The 21,386-nt window shown below is 38.2% G+C and overlaps 1 protein-coding gene across 1 annotated transcript; it reads left to right on the forward strand.

The window, feature by feature from the left end:
- Positions 1-556: 556 nt before the first annotated feature.
- LOC311093089 (E3 ubiquitin-protein ligase RING2-A-like) lies at positions 557-17,231 on the forward strand. The gene is made up of 7 exons (XM_084130214.1): positions 557-688; positions 1,074-1,168; positions 1,793-1,953; positions 2,089-2,304; positions 2,822-3,142; positions 13,128-13,338; positions 13,421-17,231. The coding sequence occupies exons 2-7, from the start codon at positions 1,088-1,090 to the stop codon at positions 13,568-13,570; spliced, it is 1,140 nt and encodes a 379-aa protein (XP_083986340.1). The 5' UTR covers positions 557-688; positions 1,074-1,087; the 3' UTR covers positions 13,571-17,231.
- Positions 17,232-21,386: the final 4,155 nt, after the last annotated feature.

The raw sequence follows: 21,386 nt of genomic DNA on the forward strand, positions 1-21,386 counted from the left end.
AGAACGGTTTGATAAATTTTTATGAATTCCATAACTTTTTGTCGGCATGGTCTGTAGATGATCTGGTTAAATTTTCGTGAAAATCGGAGCATCGGCCTAGGAGGAGTTCGAAAAAGTAGGTTTTTCAGATAATTCAAAATGGCGGACAAATTTCCATGACGGAAAATGACGTCATAGGAACAAATGGGCTTGAGCCAAGGAATGAGAGGAAAAAATAATTTTGTTTCTAGCCCTTGTGGTTCAAAAGTTATTAGCATAAACATGAGTGAAACTTTGGACAGTTGGTGGCGCTAGAGGGATTGAGTTGGAGACTCCAAATTTGCTATGGTGACTTTTCAGACTGTCCTTTATCAGTGTGCCAAATTTCATAACTTTCCCGCAAGCGGTTCTATGGGCTGCCATAGACTCCCAGTCGGAAGAAGAATAAGAATAAGAACAGGAACAGATACTGTGCCTCCGCACCTTCGGTGCTTGGCCCCTAAAAAGAAAAGAACAAAAGAAGAAGGAAAGAAACACGTGCGCGCAGTACTGTAATTCGCCGCTAGAGGGAATCGGGCAGGAAGTGAGAGGTGACTCCGAAGATAAAAACATCCGGTATTAGGATGTTAGAATATTAGGAGGTTTTTCTCTCGTGTGCTGAAAAAGTTCAGCAGCAGATGACACTCTGACCGCACACAGACAGTTGAGGGTGAGTGTCAGTTTTCGTTAGATCTTCATCATCTCTTACTGTCGATTAAACTAACATAAAAGTACCGAAAAGTACTATAGTATTACCATGTTTCTAAGACATGGTACTGTGGTAGTTTTTTTTTTTTTAAAGTAACGTTACATTGGGGCATCATGTATACCAATGTTGGTATCATTCAGAAACGTGGTATTATTTCGTAATAAAAATTGTTTCATCGAATCAGTCCAGGAAGTTTGTCTTATGTGTGCATGTTTTGTTTCAAACGGGTTACATTTCATTTTGTTAATATTCTAAAATAACTATTTGAATGATGATGTTCTTAAACTGGCAGTAATAGCCTATGAAGTTTGCATGGGTTGTGCGTGTAAAGTGTGTTCTGTTTCAGTTGTCAGTGAAGTCATGATGGCGAATCCAGTTAGTCTTCAGACTCTGAGTAAGACATGGGAACTGAGTCTATATGAACTCCACCGAACGCCACAGGTACACACACAATGACTCACACAATTATAATTTTATAATAGGAAAGATCCACCCAACTTTTTTTGGAGGTACTTAGGCAAGTAACGGTATGGTTTTGCAATACTAATCAAAGAATAAAAGGGAAATTAAAAATGGTTAGACAACCTCCATTGGACCATTTGAGATTAACCCTTATGGATGTTGTTCAAAGCCCCATTCACAGTCGTTGCATGTCGCTAGTTGTTGTACTGTCACTAGGCATTCCTAGTTCTACCTGCAGTTTGCAACCTTAGCCATATTATTCGATGCGTCATTTGTTAATGATGCTTCAAATGTGTTTAGAGATGTGAAATTTACTTTCTATTTCTCTGACTCTTGTCTACAGTCCATTTCCATTACAGTCTCCATTTCCATAAAGTTCCATAAAGTGCCGTCAGTTTCTGCGTCAATAATAGCAGCAGCAAACAAAATAATGGTGATTAATAAATCAATTTCCCAATCATTCACACTGGCCCTTTCATCCTAGTGCCCCTATCTATTCCTGAAACATAGAGATGAATCAGAATTTGATGCACACTTTTAATTTACAGTTTTTATTGTTTATAGAAGTTATAGTAAGTTCCACCCATGTATGGATTGTTTCAGGAGGCGATCATGGACAGCACAGAGATTGCTGTGTCACCCAGAAGCCTCCACAGTGAGCTTATGTGTCCCATCTGTCTGGACATGCTAAAAAACACCATGACCACCAAAGAGTGTCTGCATCGTTTCTGCTCCGAGTGCATCGTCACCGCACTCCGATCAGGGTAAGACCACATTTTATGATCGAATGCTTTTTCTTTTACATTTAAGAATGATCAGATCATCTGACATTTTTTGGTGCTTTCAATTAATAAGATATTTTTTGCTCAGTTTTGCCCTTTAATTATTTTCCGCTGCAGAAATAAAGAATGTCCGACCTGCAGGAAGAAGCTTGTGTCCAAGCGTTCTCTACGTGCTGACCCAAATTTTGATGCCCTGATCTCTAAGATGTACCCTAGCCGTGATGAGTATGAGGCCCATCAGGACAAAGTTCTGGAGCAGCTCAGTCGACTGCACAACAAAGAGGCACTCAACAGCAGCATCGAGCAGGGACTGCGCATGCAGGCCAGACACAGGTCACAGTACAGCTAGGAGTGCATATGCATGTCAACAAAGAAATAGTGCCTAAAAAATGACAATTCTCTCATTATTTATATACCTTCAGTTGAACACTGAATAAAAATCTTGAGCAATTTTCATGCAGCACTTTCTATAGTGAAAGAAAAATGTGCACTGCTGCAACAGGTTGAATGTTAATGGTAACATCAAACTTAATTGCTTCTGGCATCTAAAGACTTGGCATATAGTGCACAAGTTTTGTATACTACTAATGGTACTTTTGGTTGGTATCTCCCCATCTATAGTATATAGTATGTATATAGACTTTATCCTTAAGTGTTCATATCATTTTATTTAATTTTACCTTAGATGCACTTATGTTTGCCAAGGGTTTTCATGACCATTTTCCACCTTCTCGCTGAGACTTAGTTAAATAGGAGTACTGTACTTTTAAGATATTTTATTTATATATCTGAAATGAGTAACAAAGTTTGCATGTTGGATAAACAGAGTGCATTTCCTCCCTTTTTTTAGAGCTCAGCGTGTCCGTAAGCTGCATCCAGAGAGTGAAAACACTACCTTTAGCGGTGGTGAAGACAACGGTGACACTCGTTCACACGTCTCGCACGACTCCGCGCCTTCACACCATACCTCTGCCCCTGCAAGCTACGCTCCAGAGGCCGGACCGAGTTGCAGTAAAAAGCAGCAAATGTCTGATGATTCTGGACCTGAGGCTTTTGGAGAGAGTCGTACACCTCCTGGACAACTGCCAGGCCATGGGCTGAGCTCAGAAATTGAACTTATATTTTGCCCACATCCCCTGCTGGTCAACAACCAACAGTACAGCCAGACAAGGTATAAGGAAAATGAGTGACTGAGGGTATATGGGCAATTTTTTAGTAAGAGGACAATTTTACATGATAAATTGTGACAGCATAGTAATGTAGAAATATTACATTTGCCGTAATTTCTATATTTTACCTACGTCACCTACTTGCATACTCAGACTTCCACTTTAAGGCCAGGAAGAGATCTTTCTCCCGGGACATGTTAGTAAATGTTTTAAGCTTCTCGTCGGGGTCCTAATCACCCTGTCTGGATTTATTTTGCGATAGCAACTGGCTGGATGTTAATTATTACACTTATTACATGGCTACTTGCCATATAAGTAAATAATTGGACAAAATATTGATTTGAGCTAAAATATTTGAAATATTTTATTTTATATTTTATTTGCTCATTAAGCTCAACGTTTCTGCAAAGGAAAACTGTTCATAGTCAAGTCACCTTCATTATATTATTATATAATCATTATATAATGCTTTTTACAATACAGATTGTTTCAAAGCAACTTTACATTGATAATAGGAATAGTTTTGGCTGTACAGCAGCTCTAGAAGAAAGTCATTGTCTATCTTAAAGGCACACAATGCAGTTTCCGTTTTTCTCAAACAGTGACCCCTAGAGTCGCTGTGGAGTACTTGTATTTAACATTACTGTTGTAAATACCACTCACGCAGAGCCGTCGTTTTCTTTTCCTTGACTCTTCCGACCGCGCTTTCTTCGTCGACTCTGCCATGATTCACGTCTGAAATGCGTGCTAGTGTCTTCCAAAGAGGCTGCTTCATATGTTGTTAATGTATGTGACGTCGTGCCGTAAAGCAAGTCGTGATTCTCACGAGATTTGTCGGCGCACCATACCTGCATTGCTGGTTTTGCCAGTGGCGTCTCCCCTTCTTTGCTATCGGGATGATTCGCCCTACTACGAGTTTGTTTACCATCAAAATGATTTCGAAGCTGTTATATTAAGGTACGCATCTTGCATAGTGTGCCTTTAAGTAAGTTTTTAATTGATTAATTTCCGTTGTAAAAATCATTAGTTAACTAGTTAACTTAGCTTGCGCAAAACCGTTTTCAACCGAAAACATAAAACTTTTAATGCATTATAGCTGTTCATTTACACGACAACAACGTTTTGGTGGCCTGAGAACGCAAACTTTGAAGTAGGTTTCAAAGTGCAAGTTTTAAAAACAATTTTTGAAAGCAATTTTGAAAGTTTTCAAGTTTTGAGAGCAATACCGTCATCATCTCCGTGTAAACTTCAAAAACGTGAAAACGGTGACGGCATGCACCTGCTTATTACGTGTTTAGTTTATAGGCATGCGCGTTTGAATGCGTATGTGCTACAGCATGTAGTCTTTCTTTACAAAGTGACATTGCCAATTCATTGTCTGGCATGCATAATACAGTGTTTTTAGTCGTTACCGTGGATGTGTGTGAACAGGAATCATTTTCATAATGTTTTCATTTGTACAGAGGACATTTTTTATGTCGATGAGGCCTTCGCAGGGGATAGTCTAGTTAACATTCTAGATCGATTGTCTCTTTCCTGCTCGTGTTCCACATCCCTCTCAAAGCGCAGAGCGGTAGGCTTATCACGCATCTTTGTGTGGAAATAAAAAATAAAAGTAAAAAAAATAAAATAGATTTCACTTTATTATATTATTTAAGTTACCATTATTTACTGATATTTATTTCAATGCATTACATGCTTTAGTGTGTTGTTTCTTTGACGGAATTGCTCAAATACACACTTCATTTTTATTTTATTTAATTTTTTTCAAAATAACCCCCAACCACCGCACCACCGCCGGTAGTTGGTTAATTACCACCGCGGTGGTAAAAAAAACTGCCACCGCCACAGCCCTAACTGGGATGCCAAATCGTACCCTGGGCCTGAGTCAACAGGTCTGATCTTAGGGGAACCTCCCACAGAGGGCTGACTGACCAGGTCTGAAAACCATATCAGAGTGGGCCAAAACGGGGCCACCAGCAACAAATGTCTCACTTGGACTTCTTTTACTCTGAGGAGGACCGCTGAGTGTAATCGAAACAGTGGTAATGCACAAAGCCTGGCCCTGGGCCACTCCTGAGCCAGAGCATCCAGTCCCAGAGGCGACGGGGAGAACCAGAGCGGGGCAGTGTGTAGTCCTGTTTGACGCAAACAAATCTACCTCCGCTCGGCCAAACAGCTACCATATGAGGCTCACCACTTGAGGGTGCAACCTCCATTCCCCCGGTTCCAAGCCCTGCCTTGAAAGCGGGTCTACTCCCAGGTTCAGATGGCCTGGAATGTGAACCGCCCTGACCGACAGAAACTTGGCCTGCGCCCAAAGGAGGACCAACCTTTGCCAACCTGTACAGGGGACGAGAGTGTAGACCTCCTTGGCAATTCAGGTACGAAACTACAGTCATGTTGTCTGTCCTGACCAATATGTGATACACCTTCAGACAGGGTGAGAAACATTTGAGTGCCAGAAACACTGCTAGCAATTCCAAAGGATTTATGTGCCACCCGCAATGTTCCTCTTCCCAGACTCCAGAAATTGGGCGACCTTGATAGACTGCCTCCCAGCCTGTGAGGGATGCGTCTGTCGTGATCGTCTTGCAACGACAACACGCCCCCAGCTGGACTCCTTGGTAAAGGAGTGAAAGTCTTGACCACGGATGCAGAGCATAAAAGCCTCTGCGTGTGATCATTACTCTGCAAAACGGGTGGCAATGGGGTGTGATCCCTTGATTTTTGATCCACCACTGGAACGGTCGCATGTGGAGCAGGCCAAACTGAACCACAGGGGACGCTGCTGCCATAAGACCCATCAGTCTGCGGCACAAACCCACCTGGACTCGAACATCCTGTCCTGAATTGACTCAGACAGTACTGCAATGACTGAACACGTGCAGGAGACGGCCATGCCTGCATCGTGTGAGAGTCTAGTTTTATGCCCAGAAAAGTTGTGTGTTAACGTGGTAGCAACACACTCTTCTGAAAGTTTATGCGTAAACCCAAGCTCCTCAAATGGCTGAGTACCAAGTTTCGATGTACTATTGCCAAGTCCTGAGATTAAGCTAATATCAGCCAATCGTCCAGGTAGTTCAGACTACCAGGAGCTGCAGCGGGACCAGAGCTGCGTCCATACACTTTGTGAACGTTCGAGGAGCCAGAGCTAGTCCGGGCCCGTCTTAGGGCCCCAGTCTCTGCGAGGGGGCTCCATAGGCGATGTTTTACTTCGCTGTGCCTCTCGGGGGCGCTGCAGGGAAGACTAGCACGAATGGACTAGGTGGTTGTCGCTCTCCCTATGCCTACGTGGAATAAGCTAGAGGAAAACAGCAGATTGCTCTTTCGCTGCTCGAAATTTCTCCACCACATCGGTCACAGACTCGCCAAATAGACTGTCCTTGGACATGGGGGCATCCAATAGGAAGGTCTTATCTCTTTCTTTGATGTCAGTAAGAGTGAGCCAAAGGTGGCGCTCTACAGACACCATACCCATGGACCGGCCTACTGCTCGGGCAGTGTGCTTGGTAGCTCTAAGCGCCAAGTAGTGTTGTTTTTGGCGGCCTGTTTTAATTTTAGTTTTAGTCTAGTCTTTGTGTCAAGCTGTCGTTTTAGTTTTTATTAGTTTTAGTCACGTTCATACTCTTTTTAGTCGACGAAAACTGATGACATTTTAGTCTAGTTTTAGTCAATGAAAATTGTATTTTAGTCTCTCTTTAGTAATGCAATTCTATTTAACCCAGTCAATATAGTATTTCAAACAAGGTTATCTTATTATATTTAGGGCTGTGACGGTGGCTGTTTTTTACCACCGCAGTGGTAATGGACCAACTACCGGCGGTGGTTGGGGGGTTGTTTAAAAAAAAAAAAAAAAAAAACTCGTTTTATATTTCCACACAAAGACGCGTGATATAGCCTACCACTCTGCGCTTTGAGAGGGATGTGGGACACGAGCAGGAAAGAGACCATCGATCTCTTTTCTGATATGTTTTATACTTGATGTAAAATGGTCTGAAGAGCGAATTTTATCCTCAACAAGGGCGAGATATTTAGGCTATGTTTGAGATTGCGCTGCCAGAGAAAGTGAAACTAAAAATCACCCGCGCGTGTGAAACACGCTTTACAACTAAACTTGACGCACCTTACCATGTCTAATAACAAGCACAAACTGTGTTAAAAAAAATTTGACATGCAAGTAAAAATGTAGGCTATCTGTCCTACAGCGTTTTTCTACTTTACCACAGTAAAGAATACGAATATAATAGGCCTAATTAAAAGCGAACCAATGAAGAAACGTTAATAATCCCTTTAGAAAATGGGTGAGCATGAGTGAAGATTTGGGAAAAGAAACAAGAGATTCCATGCAGGGATGAGTCACGATTTTTGAATATTCGATTAGTTTATTTAATTATAGCATATTGAATATGTTGTACGATTATTCTCTAAAATAAAATCTCTATGTTCTGGTGCTGATGTGGTGGTGACGCGTTCATGTAACCAGAGGGTGATGCTGCCAATAAAACACATAACAGCTGTCACAAAGAACCGGCAAAAGTAATGATTATGAATGTGTCAAATATATGAATGAGACATTTTAATGGAATAACTAATGGAATAATATTGTTAAATTCGCTGATAATCGGGTGACCAGATCGCAAACCAGAATTTAAAGCCGACAAAGCTATGGGTTCACGCACAACTCTCTCATTCGTCGTGATGCAAATCATCACGAACGAAAATGACGGGGTCCAAGAGAGAGAGAAAGGGCGAATATTCCGTCTGCTTGCTCTCTATGCTCTCTGGCTCATAATCGTCACCCCAAGCATCCATCTCGTGCGGTGCCTCGGCAACCGCAGAAATGGAGAGGCGGGGGTTAGACTCATGCAAGGCCTTCTTTCCTCAGAAAGCAGGTGATTCTAAAGCGCAAAACTTTCAAACGCAGGCTATCACAGTGACGACAGTCAGATAGGCCATTAAAGGAGAACTCTGGTCAATTTTAACATTGAGCTCATTTATTTGTAAATTTGGAGTGCTGTCAATACAGAGAACAACAACAAAAATCGGTGTTGCCTACACAGTGTTATCCTCTTTTTAAAATTTGCACCCTGTTGACTTCAATGGGGCAAGTTTTAACCTGCTTTTAGCCTCTTAACATCCTTGATGTGTCATTACAAGTGCCCAGCCAATGTGAGTGATTCCTTCAGAGTGAACACGGGTGAATCTGACTGCAGTAGATGTGAAAGATATGAATAAAAATGATGTTATTTCAGCCAGCGCACATACCTGTATTTACATCCTGTTTTCGGTCGAAGTCCATAGTAATCGATTGTCAAGTTCACGCGCATAGGTTTAGTTACCTATGATCACGCGCGTGAACTCGACAATCGATTAATCGACAATCGACCAGTACAGCATAGGCAATAATCTAGCCTTGAGGTCATGAATGCATGAGCTAACTTTTCCACTTTTGTCATTGAGAGCATAATTTATATATATTTTTAAGATGGAAGAATGCGATTTTACAAATGCTAAGATTGGTAGCTTTCAAATGAAAGATTGGTATCAAAGAGCATGCCCAGGTATTACGTGCAGGGGTTTTTGGTTTAATAATTAGAATCTCTGTTTTTTCAGAATTAAGTAGTAGGAAATTACTTGTCATAATTTTTTTTATATCAGTTATGCATTCCATTAATTTTGTGAATTGGTAAGTTTTGTCGGGGCGCGAAGAAATATAGAGCTGAGTATCATAGCATAACAGTGAAAGCTAAAGAAGTTCTTCCTAATGACATATCTCCCAAGGGTAGCATGTACAGATGTACAGGGTGAAAAGCAACGGTCCTAGTACTGAGCCTTTAGGTACTCCATACTGAACTTGAAATGACATCCCTTCATTTACTGCTACAAACTGATAACGGTCAGATAAGCATGATTTGAACCATGCCAATGCAATTCCACTAATGCCAACATAATTTTCGAGTATATTCAAAAGAATGTTGTGGTTGATATTATCAAATGCAGCACTAAGATCCATTAACACTAATAGAGAGATATAACCATGATCGGATGATAAGAACAAATCATTTGTAACTCTAATGAGAGCAGTCTCAGTACTATGATACGATCTAAATCCTGAATGAAAATCCCTGCAGCTACCATTTCTTTCTAAAAAGGAACAGTTGTGAGGATACTGCCTTTTCTAGTATTTTTGACAGAAAAGGTAGATTCGAGAACGGCCTGTAATTGACTAATTCTGTAGGATCAAGTTGCGTTTTTTTAATAAGCGGTTTAATAATAGTCAGCTTAAAAGTTTTAGGTATGTGTCCTAATGACAAAGAGGAATTAATGATATTCAGAAGAGGACCTATGACCTCTGGAAGCATCTCTTTCAGTAGCTTAGTCGGTATAGGGTCTAACATACATATTGTTGATTTAGATGATTTAAAGAGATAGTTCACTTTGAAATTAAATTTTGGTATGTTTTAGCTTACCTCAAGGGCATCCAAGATGTAGGTGTCTTTTTCCGCAGTAGATTCAATTTTGATATTTTTAGGTCAAACCGTTCTTGTCTGTCAGTCATATAATGCAGGTCTGTGGTCACCACCTCAAAGAGCATGCACAGAGTCCAAATTAAAACAATTCCCCATCGTCCAAATTAAACAATTCCCCATCGTAAGTACACATTGATGGCCTGAGACACGAAACGAGCGGTTTGTGTGAGAAAACGAACAGTATTTTACCTTTTGTACACAGCGACGTCCAAGTGATCTGAGGGCGCGGGCGCTTCCTAGTGTGTGCATGTACGCAGACTGGTGCATAGATATATACACTAGATGTCGCCTTGGCGACGGCAGTTCATTGAACGAATGCCGTAGCCAAGGCGACATCTAGTGTATATATCTATGCACCAGTCTGCGTACACATCAGATCAGATCACTTGGACGTGGCTGTGTACAAAAGGTAAAAACGATATAAATACTGTTCGTTTTCTCACACAAACCACTCGTTTCGTGTCTTAGGCCATCAATGTGTACTTACGATGGGGAATTGTTTAATTTGGACGATGGGGAATTGTTTTAATTTGGACTCTGTGCATGCTCTTTGAGGTGGTGACCATAGACCTGCATTATATGACTGACAGACAAGAACGGTTTGACCTAAAAATATCAAAATTGAATCTACTGCGGAAAAAAAGACACCTACATCTTGGATGCCTTTAAGGTAAGCTAAAACATATCAATTTAATTTCAAAGTGCACTATCCCTTTAAAGAGTTTAGAAAATTTTTCCTCACCTATTTGTTTTCTTCTAAGAGGGTTGAAAAATAAGCAGATCTAGCAGTTTTGAAGGCCTTTCTGTATGCAATAGTGCTGTCTTTCCACAAAATGTGGAAAACCTCTAGTTTTGTTTTCTTCCAGCTGCGCTCCAATTTTCAGGCTGCTATCTATGGGGGCCCTGAGTGTGCTCATTGTACCACGGCGCAACTGTCTAAAGTGCTGGAAAAGAGAGAGTCAATAGTTTCTGTTGGAACATGGAGTTCTTCTAAGCTATCTGGTATGAGGAGGAGATTAAACTGATCAGGAATATTATTTATAAAGCAGTCTTTAGGGGCAGAAGTGATAGTTTTTACTATATTTGTAACAGGGAGTTGGTTTTTCAGCCTTTACTGAATGGAGTATACTAGATAATGATCTGAGATGTCATCGCTCTGCTGCATAATTTCAACGCCATCAACATTGATTCCATGTGACAACATTAGATCTAAAGTATGATTACGACAATGAGTGTGTCCTGACAGGTGTTGCCTAAAGCTGGGGACACTTAACGACTGTCAGACCGATTATGAATGTAAATTGGTTGTTACGGCTGATCATGCTCAAACGGACCGAGTTTGTTCCTTATGCGCTCAGTCGGTGTTTAAAGTCATGTAGTGTGCGGTGGCTTAGAATTTAAGAGTAAGCTGTTGCCAGTCGTCCTCACAAAGATTTTATTAAATATGTAATATTTGCAACTGGTGCCGGCGATTATGCTGAGAAGATGCTCTCCCTGTCTTCATTCATTAACTTGACCCTGTCAAGATCATTATTGTAATTTTATCAAACACATTAATTGTTGTAGGCTATTCAATTTGTTCTGCAGATGGAAAAAAGTAAAAACAAAAATAAAATGGTATCTTATGTAGGCTATATAACTGCACTTCTGAATGTTAATTTAAATAGTCTAATGAATAAAAAAAATCAAACTTGACATTTGTAAATAAAATAATTTATATACACTTTTAAAATAATTATATACACTTTAATAATATCTACTATATTTGTGGAAATATAAGAAAATGCAGTTCCTTAAATATCTCTGCAGCTCTTCTGTCAAATAAAGTCATGCTTTCAGAGTTTCCAGTGTTGGCAGTCCTGTTAAATAGTTATGGGAGTGTTGTGCATTTACTTTAGACTGATAAAAGGAAAATTAAAATATACAAATAACATTTTGAAAAAACAACAGTATTTTATTTTGTTTTAACCGGTAACTCTGGAAATGGAATGGAAAAATAGCCCAGCGTTTTTGCTCAGAACGAACCAATTAGTTTTTAATTCCTGATTTAAGAATAAAAGTCTACATTATTGTTTGATTATAGGTTTAAAAAAATAGCTCTAGAAATGTTGTGATTAATTAAATTAATGAGGAAATGCATAATGAAATTTGTCTACTCAGGCGATAACGGCAAAAAGAAAACCAGTAGAAAAGAAAAAACAAAATAAAGAAAACCAATAGAACCAGTGTTGTTGGCAGGGTCTGCACAAATTGCACTGCAAATAAGTAGTGGCGGCTGTCTGTTGACATCCATGGTTTCGGTATAAGATCTTGCACAGTTGATTTTGGCAGAATGTCCCTTCGTGACTCACTAATCATTGTGTTGTGTAGTGGACAGACTCAGTCGTTAGGTTTGTGCTCATCTCTGACTTTCAAAGAATAAGATCTGCTCCAGTCGATGGAAACAGTCTTTAAGTGTGTTGAGTTCAGTCTTAGAATGTTTCAGCTAGTCGTTAAGTGTGTCCCCGGCATAACTCCAATAGAGTTTAGAATGTCTCTAAATGCCAATCCCAATGCGCCTTTTCCATTATGTAAGTGGATTTTAAAATCATCTACAATTAGGACTTTATCTGCAGCCAGTACTAACTCTGACAGAAAATCAGTCTGTATGGTGGCCTGTATACAGTAGCCAGCACAAATGTCAAGCGGGATTTATCACTTACACTAGATAGCATTACATAAAGGACCATCACATCAGAAGAATTATATTTGAAACTAGACTTCTTAAGTAATACTGAAGATATTACTATAAATTACAACAACACCTCCCCCTTTGCCTTTCAGACGATGCTCGTGTTTATAACAGTAATCTTGGGGGTAATCATAGCAAGCAGCTTTAAGTCTAGACAAAGTTCAAACAAGACAGACATTTTAGGAATAATGTAATGTACCTTATTACACAGCTTTTCACCACATGAATAATGATGGGGACATGAAATATTGATTTGAGCTTTAAAATCTTATCTGTTTATCTTATAATCCATCGCAGTTTACAAAACTACCTTTCTAGCAAAAAGATTGAACACTTCAACAATATTACCATAGGCTTACAGTTACCATTAATACTGAGGTCCTCCGGTTTCATTTTACAGTAAATAGTCGATAACTGAGGCGAAGATGGCAGCAGCTGACTTCGAATTGTGATAAGAGAGAAAAGAAGCACTGGCCTCAAATAGCCAGATGAATATCATTATATAGTGTTGCTGTTGACGATAGTAATTATTAGGGAATACCTGACCTCAGAATGTCATGACTGACCAATCAGAACAAAACATTTCAGAGTGCTGTGTATTAACACATATTGAACATTGTTTTCCTTTTCTTTTTTAAAGTTGTTACTCCTAAAGCTTTATGGATGGAAATGTAATTATGGGAATTAACATATTGGGTGCTACATTCTCCTTTCTGTTGTCAGATATGTCAAAACCACAGCAAACGCCACTGTAGACCACCTCTCCAAATACCTGGCTCTCCGCATTGCTCTGGAGGAAAGTCAGAGTGACGCGCAGGGGAACAGAAATATGGAGGGAGAGCCGGGAGCTGGCAACAGTAGTAGTAGTAGTCTGCAGGATGTCAGTGAAAAACAGTTTACTATCTACATCAGCACAGCACGAGGACAGTTCTCTGTGAGTCACGCTGCCATCAGTACTCTAATTACAGAGAAATCAGAGTTTGGCTTGTCTTATCTTTATCATTTCTGTCTTTCAGACACTAAATGGCTCTTTGACTTTGGAGCTGGTGAATGAGAAGTTCTGGAAGGTCTGTAAGCCTCTGGAACTCTTCTATGCTCCTACACAAGACCAGAAGCAGCAGCAGGAGAGTCAGACACCTCAACTGGGACATATGGATGTTATCTAAATTATCTTTTATCTAAATTATCTTTAATCTAAAGGCGAATAACAGTCTCTTTATACAACTGTGACTAACTCTTGAGTTTAGAGACAGTTTATCAAGATTGCCATAATCTTCCTGCACAGATACATGAACCTCCAGTCTAGACCAATGCTACTCAAACCTGTCCTGGGGACCCCCCTCCACTGCACATTTTGGATGTCTCTCTTAATGGATGCACCAATTTTGGGTTTTGCAGTCTCTACTAATGAGCTGATGAGTTAAACCAGGCGTGTTAGATGAGGGAGAAATCTAAAATGTTCACTGACGGAAGGTCTCCAGGACAGGTTTGAGAACCACTGGTCTAGTCAACTAGTCAGTCCACACCACTGAAGGACTGGAGAGATAGGCATGTAGATCAGTGTTGCCCACCCATTTTTTTCGTATGTACCATAACAAAGCAATTACCATAGACGAGGCAATAAACGTAAATTTGTAGAAATGAAGGGTTTGCTCCAATAGCTACACTTGTGGTCTTGGACACTTGAGAGTGTGTGCATGCAACAGGAACAACATGTGCAAGACTGTTCGCGGTCTGAAAAATACCAAAGCTCAGTGCCCTTAACACACACTAAATTCACACTATCTCTAATATTGCATCGCAGCTGTATTTGAGGCTAAGCGTATCCCATCATTTATTGTCGTCAGAAACTCACATGGCCCAAAATTGTGATATGTCAAGAAAAACTTTCCAGTGTAAGTTAAATAAATTAGATACTGCATATAATTTGGCAGTAAAATGTTTCAGAGATGTGTATTTTGTAAAATGTTTGCAACTGCTTTTCATCACTTAAATTAGAAGCACCACAATTTATAATCTTGTTACAAATGATCTTCCTCCAAACTTGAATACACCAAAATCAAAATATTAAATGTAAATACAGCTTTGTAAAAAAAAACCACACACACACAAACATATGCTATTGCCATTTTTTCACTATAATGTGTTACATTAGGGAATCAAAGTTCTACACACACACTTGTGGTTTTCACACCCACTTGAACAAATACATGGAATACATCATGCAAGTAGACAAGTGGTGAAGTGCAAAGACCGCAAGTGTTGGTAATAGGGCAGACCCTAAATTCAAGTAATTTGCAGCTGTTGTATGGTGGCACGTTATAGTCTCAGCTTACATTAGTGAAATACAGTATGTATAAAAGTTTATGAGGAGTCAAAAAACTACCTCTGAACTGTCGATATTGAAGGATCTGATGATTCTTAGTAGCAACCTGTGTGTGTAGCCCAAAAGAGTGGCCATGCATTTGTATCATTTCATTTGTTTTTGTTCATTTATACTAATTTATCACATTTATTCATATAGTCATTTAACGATTTATATTCTCATTTTTACAATCACTTAATGTACTGCTTCCTGCTTTCCCCCTGCCTCTGGGGTTGATACAATGCAATATGTTCCGCTTCCTGTGCAGATATCAGACAAAACAGCTTCTGATGGGATCTGGTAAAGAGACTGGATTCATCTGGATCCAATATTCCCAGTGGATTGGGGCATTTTGGCCATGTTTAGACCGCCTGCAAAAATATGTTTTTTGCATATCCAGATGGGTTTTTGAAAGTCTGGACAAAAAAAAACAAAACAAAAAAAAAAACACATGAAATAAGATCCCCCCCCAAATCTGATTAATCTTATTTAAACCACATTTGGAGGTGTTTTGGAGGTAAACCACAGATGCGTTTCACTTTGGGCACACTGGCTGCTCGAATCGGATTTTCGGATTTCAAATGGTCTTTTGCGTTGTATCGTGTTAAGTTGTATCACTCTTAACACGATACAACGATAACGTCAAAACCTGTGACAGACACACTGCACGTGACTACGGCACGGAACATCACTATGGGTGTTTCTCAAATGGAAGCCTGCATCCTACTGAGACTGCGTTCTTACTAGTTCAGTCCTTCTTTGGCTTGTAGTCTAGTGTCCTCAGCAATTAAACACTAGAATGAGACGGTCTAATAAGAGCGCATGGTTATGTCACACATGTTCCCGCCCACACTGTCATGGCACAAAAATACTATTAAAACGTAATTTTGGAAAAATACTTTGTATTACAAATCTTTATATTAACTGGCTTTTTATTAATGCAATACAGTAAATGACAGCTGTCTGCAGTCTCCCAGTGGCTAACATTGTCAGTTTAGTGTTGGTGATTAATTTACGGGAAAACAAAAGATAAAATCTATGCTTTCATGTCCGAAAACATTATTTTTGTCTTACATTTCATAAACTTAGATAAGCTCAGTACCGACTCGGTTTTCTTCAGTTTATTTTTGTGAATTGGAATGTGTGCAAAGCATTGTGGGTGATTTATTGCTGCGAAGGATACATCTAATGCATCCTTCAAAACAGGCCGAATGAAGGATGCGAAATGAAAGCTGCCTTCCAAGGATCCTTCAAATTGAGATGCCTTCAGCATCGCTTGATGACGTGGCAGCCGAGATATGCAGCCTTCATAAGATGCAGCCTTGAGTTCTGCACCGTGACTCGACAGGGTGCATATTTGGAGAGTGAGATTTGAAGCACCTACATTTTTCTTTCTACCGTTTTGAAAGAATTGTCTGAAATGTTGGTACGCTTATGTCATTACCAAAGCAACCCAGGCAGATACATTGATTATGTCTGGAAACACAAATCCTTTTTGATCGCTTTCAATTAATAGTGAGAACAGTCTGAAAGGATCAAATTTGAAAAAACAAAAAACAAAAAAAAAAACTCTGATTTGCCTGCAGTCTGAGCCTTTGCAGCACAGTGGACAGGATCCAACAGTGGATGACTGTTTACAATAATCAAATTTACTTAATATAGTCTTGATTTTAAATGGAGGTGAATGCAGTAACAAATAATCAGACTAAATTATTTAAAATCTATTGACAATAGGGGTGTAACGATACAGTCGTGTAACGATACAGTCGTGTCACGATTCCATACATATCACGATACAATGTTATTGTGATACTCCAAAACATATGATAAAAGGTTAACAAAAAATGTACTGATTAAAATGCTAAATTTGGTTTTAAACTTCCCTCACACAGTAATTTTTATAAAAACTATCCACAATACATATTGATGCATTTTTGTATTGTGATATAATGTGACAATATATTGTTACACCCCTAATTGACAACACTAATTAACCCTCATGTGGTGTTCAGGTCATTTTTGTCCGGAGAAGATTTTCTTTTTCCTGAAAATACTAGTTAATGTTATCGCATTGAACTGAAACTTAGTGACTTTGTTCACAGTGACTACAACAACTTGTCCAAAATGTTTTTTTTATTTTTCTTTTTTTTACTTTTTTGTGTTGTTTTTTTCACCTTGTCACACTTGTGGTGTTCCCGGACAAAAATGACCGGCCTACACAAAATATCTTATAAATCACTTGTTATGCTATATTATCACCAAATATTGGATTCAATCTTTTTATCAACTTGTTTTCTTTCAATTAGGACTGGTTTTGTATTTAATTTTCAAACGGTTTAATTGTAGGAGTCATTTATCCGAGCTTATGCACCTCAGTTTTTGATTGAAAAAATCATTATTTGTTAATAATTTTGGCAATATTGAGAAAAATATGAAAATAAATTGCACTGTTGATCACACTAGTCTACTTTAATGTTTAACCAGGAAATTTCTTTTGAAATGCTTTTATTTTGTACAAAATGGCACATTGTCACACTTGTGGTGTTCCCGGACAAAAATGACCGGCCTAAAAAAATTGCTTATAAATCACTTGTTATGTTGTATTATCACCCAATATTGGATTCAATCTTTTTGTCCACTTGTTCTCTTTCAATTAGGACTGGTTTTATATTTCTATTTGCATCTTATTAATCGTATGCCTCATTTATTTGAGAGTAGGCATCTCATTTTTTGAGTAAAAAAACCCCATTATTTTTGAATAATTTTGGAAATATTAAACTAAAATCTGAAGAAAATTGGCACTGTTGATCACACTAGTCTACTTTAATTTTTCACCAGGAATTTTGTTTTGAAAAACTTTTATTTTGTACAAAATGGTACAGTGTTACACTTGTGGTGTTTCACTGGGCCATTGTTTCAATGGGCCATTGAAAGTGAATGGGAGAGACCAATGAATGGAACAACACAAAGATCACTTTGATCAACTCCAAACGAGAGCTGAGTTATCACTCTAAAACAGAGTGTACCCCCGCAGGCGCCACCTAGCTGCGAAATAAATAATCATAATATTTTTCAAAACTATTACCTTGATCAACTTAAAATAGATGTCATTTGAAAGCTTAGAGTCTGAAATTTACAATGAATGTAGCCAATTTGATAAACTCCTAAGTAGTGCTGAGTTATTTGCTGATAAATAGAAGAAAAAAAATCATAATTTATAAACTACTTTTTTGTACTACATTCAGCAATTTGTCAAATACATCATACAGCTTAGATAGTCCTGTGTCATATGTCATTTGAAAGGTCTCAATGAGTACAGCAAGCATAATTGTTTCAGGCTTTTTTACTAAACTTGAGCGAGGTTTTTGTAAAAGAAGCCCTTCAAGAGACCCATGTGTAAACCATATATGGATGATGGAATTTTAGACACATTTCCGCACGTAACTTCGTGAAACATGCTCCGATTGTGGAAAATGACACATCATTATTTACAGCAGATGCTTACAATTAAAATGAGTCCAAACTCAACATAATCCATCACTCAGAACTAAAGATATTCCTCATGGAGTTCTAACACAAACAAAATACCACAGACACACAGACTCACATAGCCAAGCAAGGTAGCTTAGACTTGGCCTTTTTACTCGTATCTTCATGAAACATACATCAATCATAAAAAATGACACATCGTTATTTACAGCAGGAGCTCACGATTAAAAAGAGCCCAAACTCAATATATTCCATCAATAAGATCTAAAGATATTCCTCATGGCGTTCTAACACAAAAAATACAGCAGACGCACCTAGCCAAGTATATACTCATGAAGCACTCACGTTTGGTTTTTGCTTATAACTTCACGAAGCATGCACAGATCGTAGAAAAATGTACATCATTATTTTCAGTAGACTATCGCAATTAAAAAGAGTCCAAACTCAGCATAATCCATCACTCAGATCTAAAGATATTCCTAATGGAGTTGTAACACACGAACCCCCACAGGCGCTCACAGAGCCTTGAATATAGATGTATCCTAGCACTTATGTCGCGTTTTAACTCACAACTCAATGAAGCATGCATAAATTGTGGAAAATGGCACATTATTTACATGAGATTGTTAAGATTAAAAAGAGCCCAAACTCACCATAATCCATCACATGCATATATGTGTACATAAACATAATGAACATGCTCCTGAAAACTTTTCAGTTTTTCCCATTCACTTTCAATGGCCCATTGAAACAATGGCCCAGTGGAACACCATAAGTGTAACTCTGTACCATTTTGTACAAAATAAAAGTTTTTCAAAACAAAATTCCTGGTGAAAAATTTAAGTAGACTAGTGTGATCCACAGTGCCAATTTTCTTCAGATTTGATTTAATATTTCCAAAATTATTCAAAAATAGGGCTGTCAAAGTTAGCGCGTTAATAACGCGTTAACGCAAAATCATATTAACGGCACTAATTTTTTTAACGGGCGATTAACGCAGCGCATATTTTCTGTTTGACCCGTGGCCCAACCCCTAGTTGGAGAAATGGAGATACACAGTGTTGGCAACTTAGCGACATTGCAGACCCCTTTAGCGATTTTTTTTTCCTTCAACAAAGCGCCCAAACCTTATTTAGATTCTGAGAATCTACCGGTACCGCCGGTACTGCTCTCTCAGCGCGCGCGCGCGCGCCTCTCTCTCTCTCTCTCTCTCTGCGTCTCACGCGGAGGAGCAGCGCTTTAATTCAGTTAAACAAATATTATGTTGCTTCTGTAATTTTACAAATATACACGGATATTGTCTTTAGCTTATGTGTATTTGATTTCACCAGACGACGGCTCGATTATCAGAATTTTTGTGCAGATTAACGTCTTGGAAGGGAGAGCTGGTTATGTTTATTGGGTCGCGTTTCAGTCACCATTTCAAATTCATTCCGTTGTTTGACAACAGAAACAGTAAAATATACCAATGAAAACAGTTTTATTGACAATTTAGCTTCATCAAAATGGGCACAGAGAGAGACAAACTACAATGTAATAATAAATGCTAAATGTACATTTGACTGCCCTGTCAAGCAAAAATCTAAACATTTTTTTGTTAGTAAATTGCTCAGTGCAAAGAAAGAGAAGTAATGGGAACATGGTATTTCTTTGTTCTTTCTACATGTGTCTAATAGACATGAACAAGTTCTTTGAAAAAACATCTATGACCTTTGAAACATGTCTCGTCTTCATGCTCTATATTGACTGGTTTCAATAATAAACATACATTTGCATAAAACATCTATATTTATCCATGCCCACGTTGATTAGAGTATTACAAACTTGAAAAGTATTAATTTAAGGTATATTTAGAACAAATAAAAAAATGTGCGATTAAATGCGATTAATCACGAGTTAACTCACGATAATCATGCGATTAATCGATTAAAAATTTTAATCGATTGACAGCCCTATTCAAAAATATTTTTTTTTTTTACTCAAAAAATGAGATGCCTACTCTCAAATAAATTAGGCCTACGATTAATCAGATGCAAATGGAAATATAAAACCAGTCCTAATTGAAAGAGAACAAGTTGACAAAAAGATTGAATCCAATATTGGGTGATAATACAACATAAGATTTATAAGCTATTTTTTGTAGGCCGGCCATTTTTGACCAGGAACACCACAAGTGTGACAATGTGCCATTTTGTACAAAATAAAAGTTTTTCAAAACAAAATTCCTGGTGAAAAATTAAAGTAGACTAGTATGATCAACAGTGCCAATTTTCTTCAGATTTTAATATTTCCAAAATTATTCAAAAATAATGTTTTTTTTTACTCAAAAAATGAGATGCCTACTCTCAAATAAATTAGGCCTACGATTAATCAGATGCAAATGGAAATATAAAACCAGTCCTAATTGAAAGAGAACAAGTTGACAAAAAGATTGAATCCAATATTGGGTGATAATACAACATAAGTGATTTATAAGCTATTTTTTGTAGGCCGGCCATTTTTTGACCGGGAACACCACAAGTGTGACAATGTGCCATTTTGTACAAAATAAAAGTTTTTCAAAACAAAATTTCTGGTGAAATATTAAAGTAGACTATTGTGATCAACAGTGCCAATTTTCTTCAGATTTTATTTAATATTTCCAAAATTATTATTATTATTTATTATTATTTTTACTGAAAAAATTAGATGCCTACTCTCAAATAAATGAGGCCTACGATTACTCAGATGCAAATTGAAATATAAAACCAGTCCTAATTGAAAGACAACAAGTTGACAAAAAGATTGAATCCAAGATTCGGTGAAAATATGGTATAATGAGTGATTTATAAGCTATTTATTATAGGCCGGACATTTTTGGCTGGGAACAACACAGGTGTTATAGGGTTTTGAACACCACATGAGGGTTAAACTCATAACTTCTGTTTTGTACAGATTCTTCCAAATAGCCTCTGGTTAGAAACTGACATAGATCTCTATTTACATTCTATCCCTTCATGCTAATGTTTTAAAGTATAGTCACATCTTCTAATCTAAATTAATTTGAATTATGGGAACATAATCAGAATTCATGGGATACATCGATGTAGTGGCTAAAATGAGATTTATTTGAAAAGAGAAGTTTGCAA

Source organism: Abramis brama (genome assembly GCF_963993115.1).
Source record: "Abramis brama genome assembly, chromosome: 12".
NCBI classification, from domain to species: Eukaryota; Metazoa; Chordata; class Actinopteri; order Cypriniformes; family Leuciscidae; genus Abramis; species Abramis brama.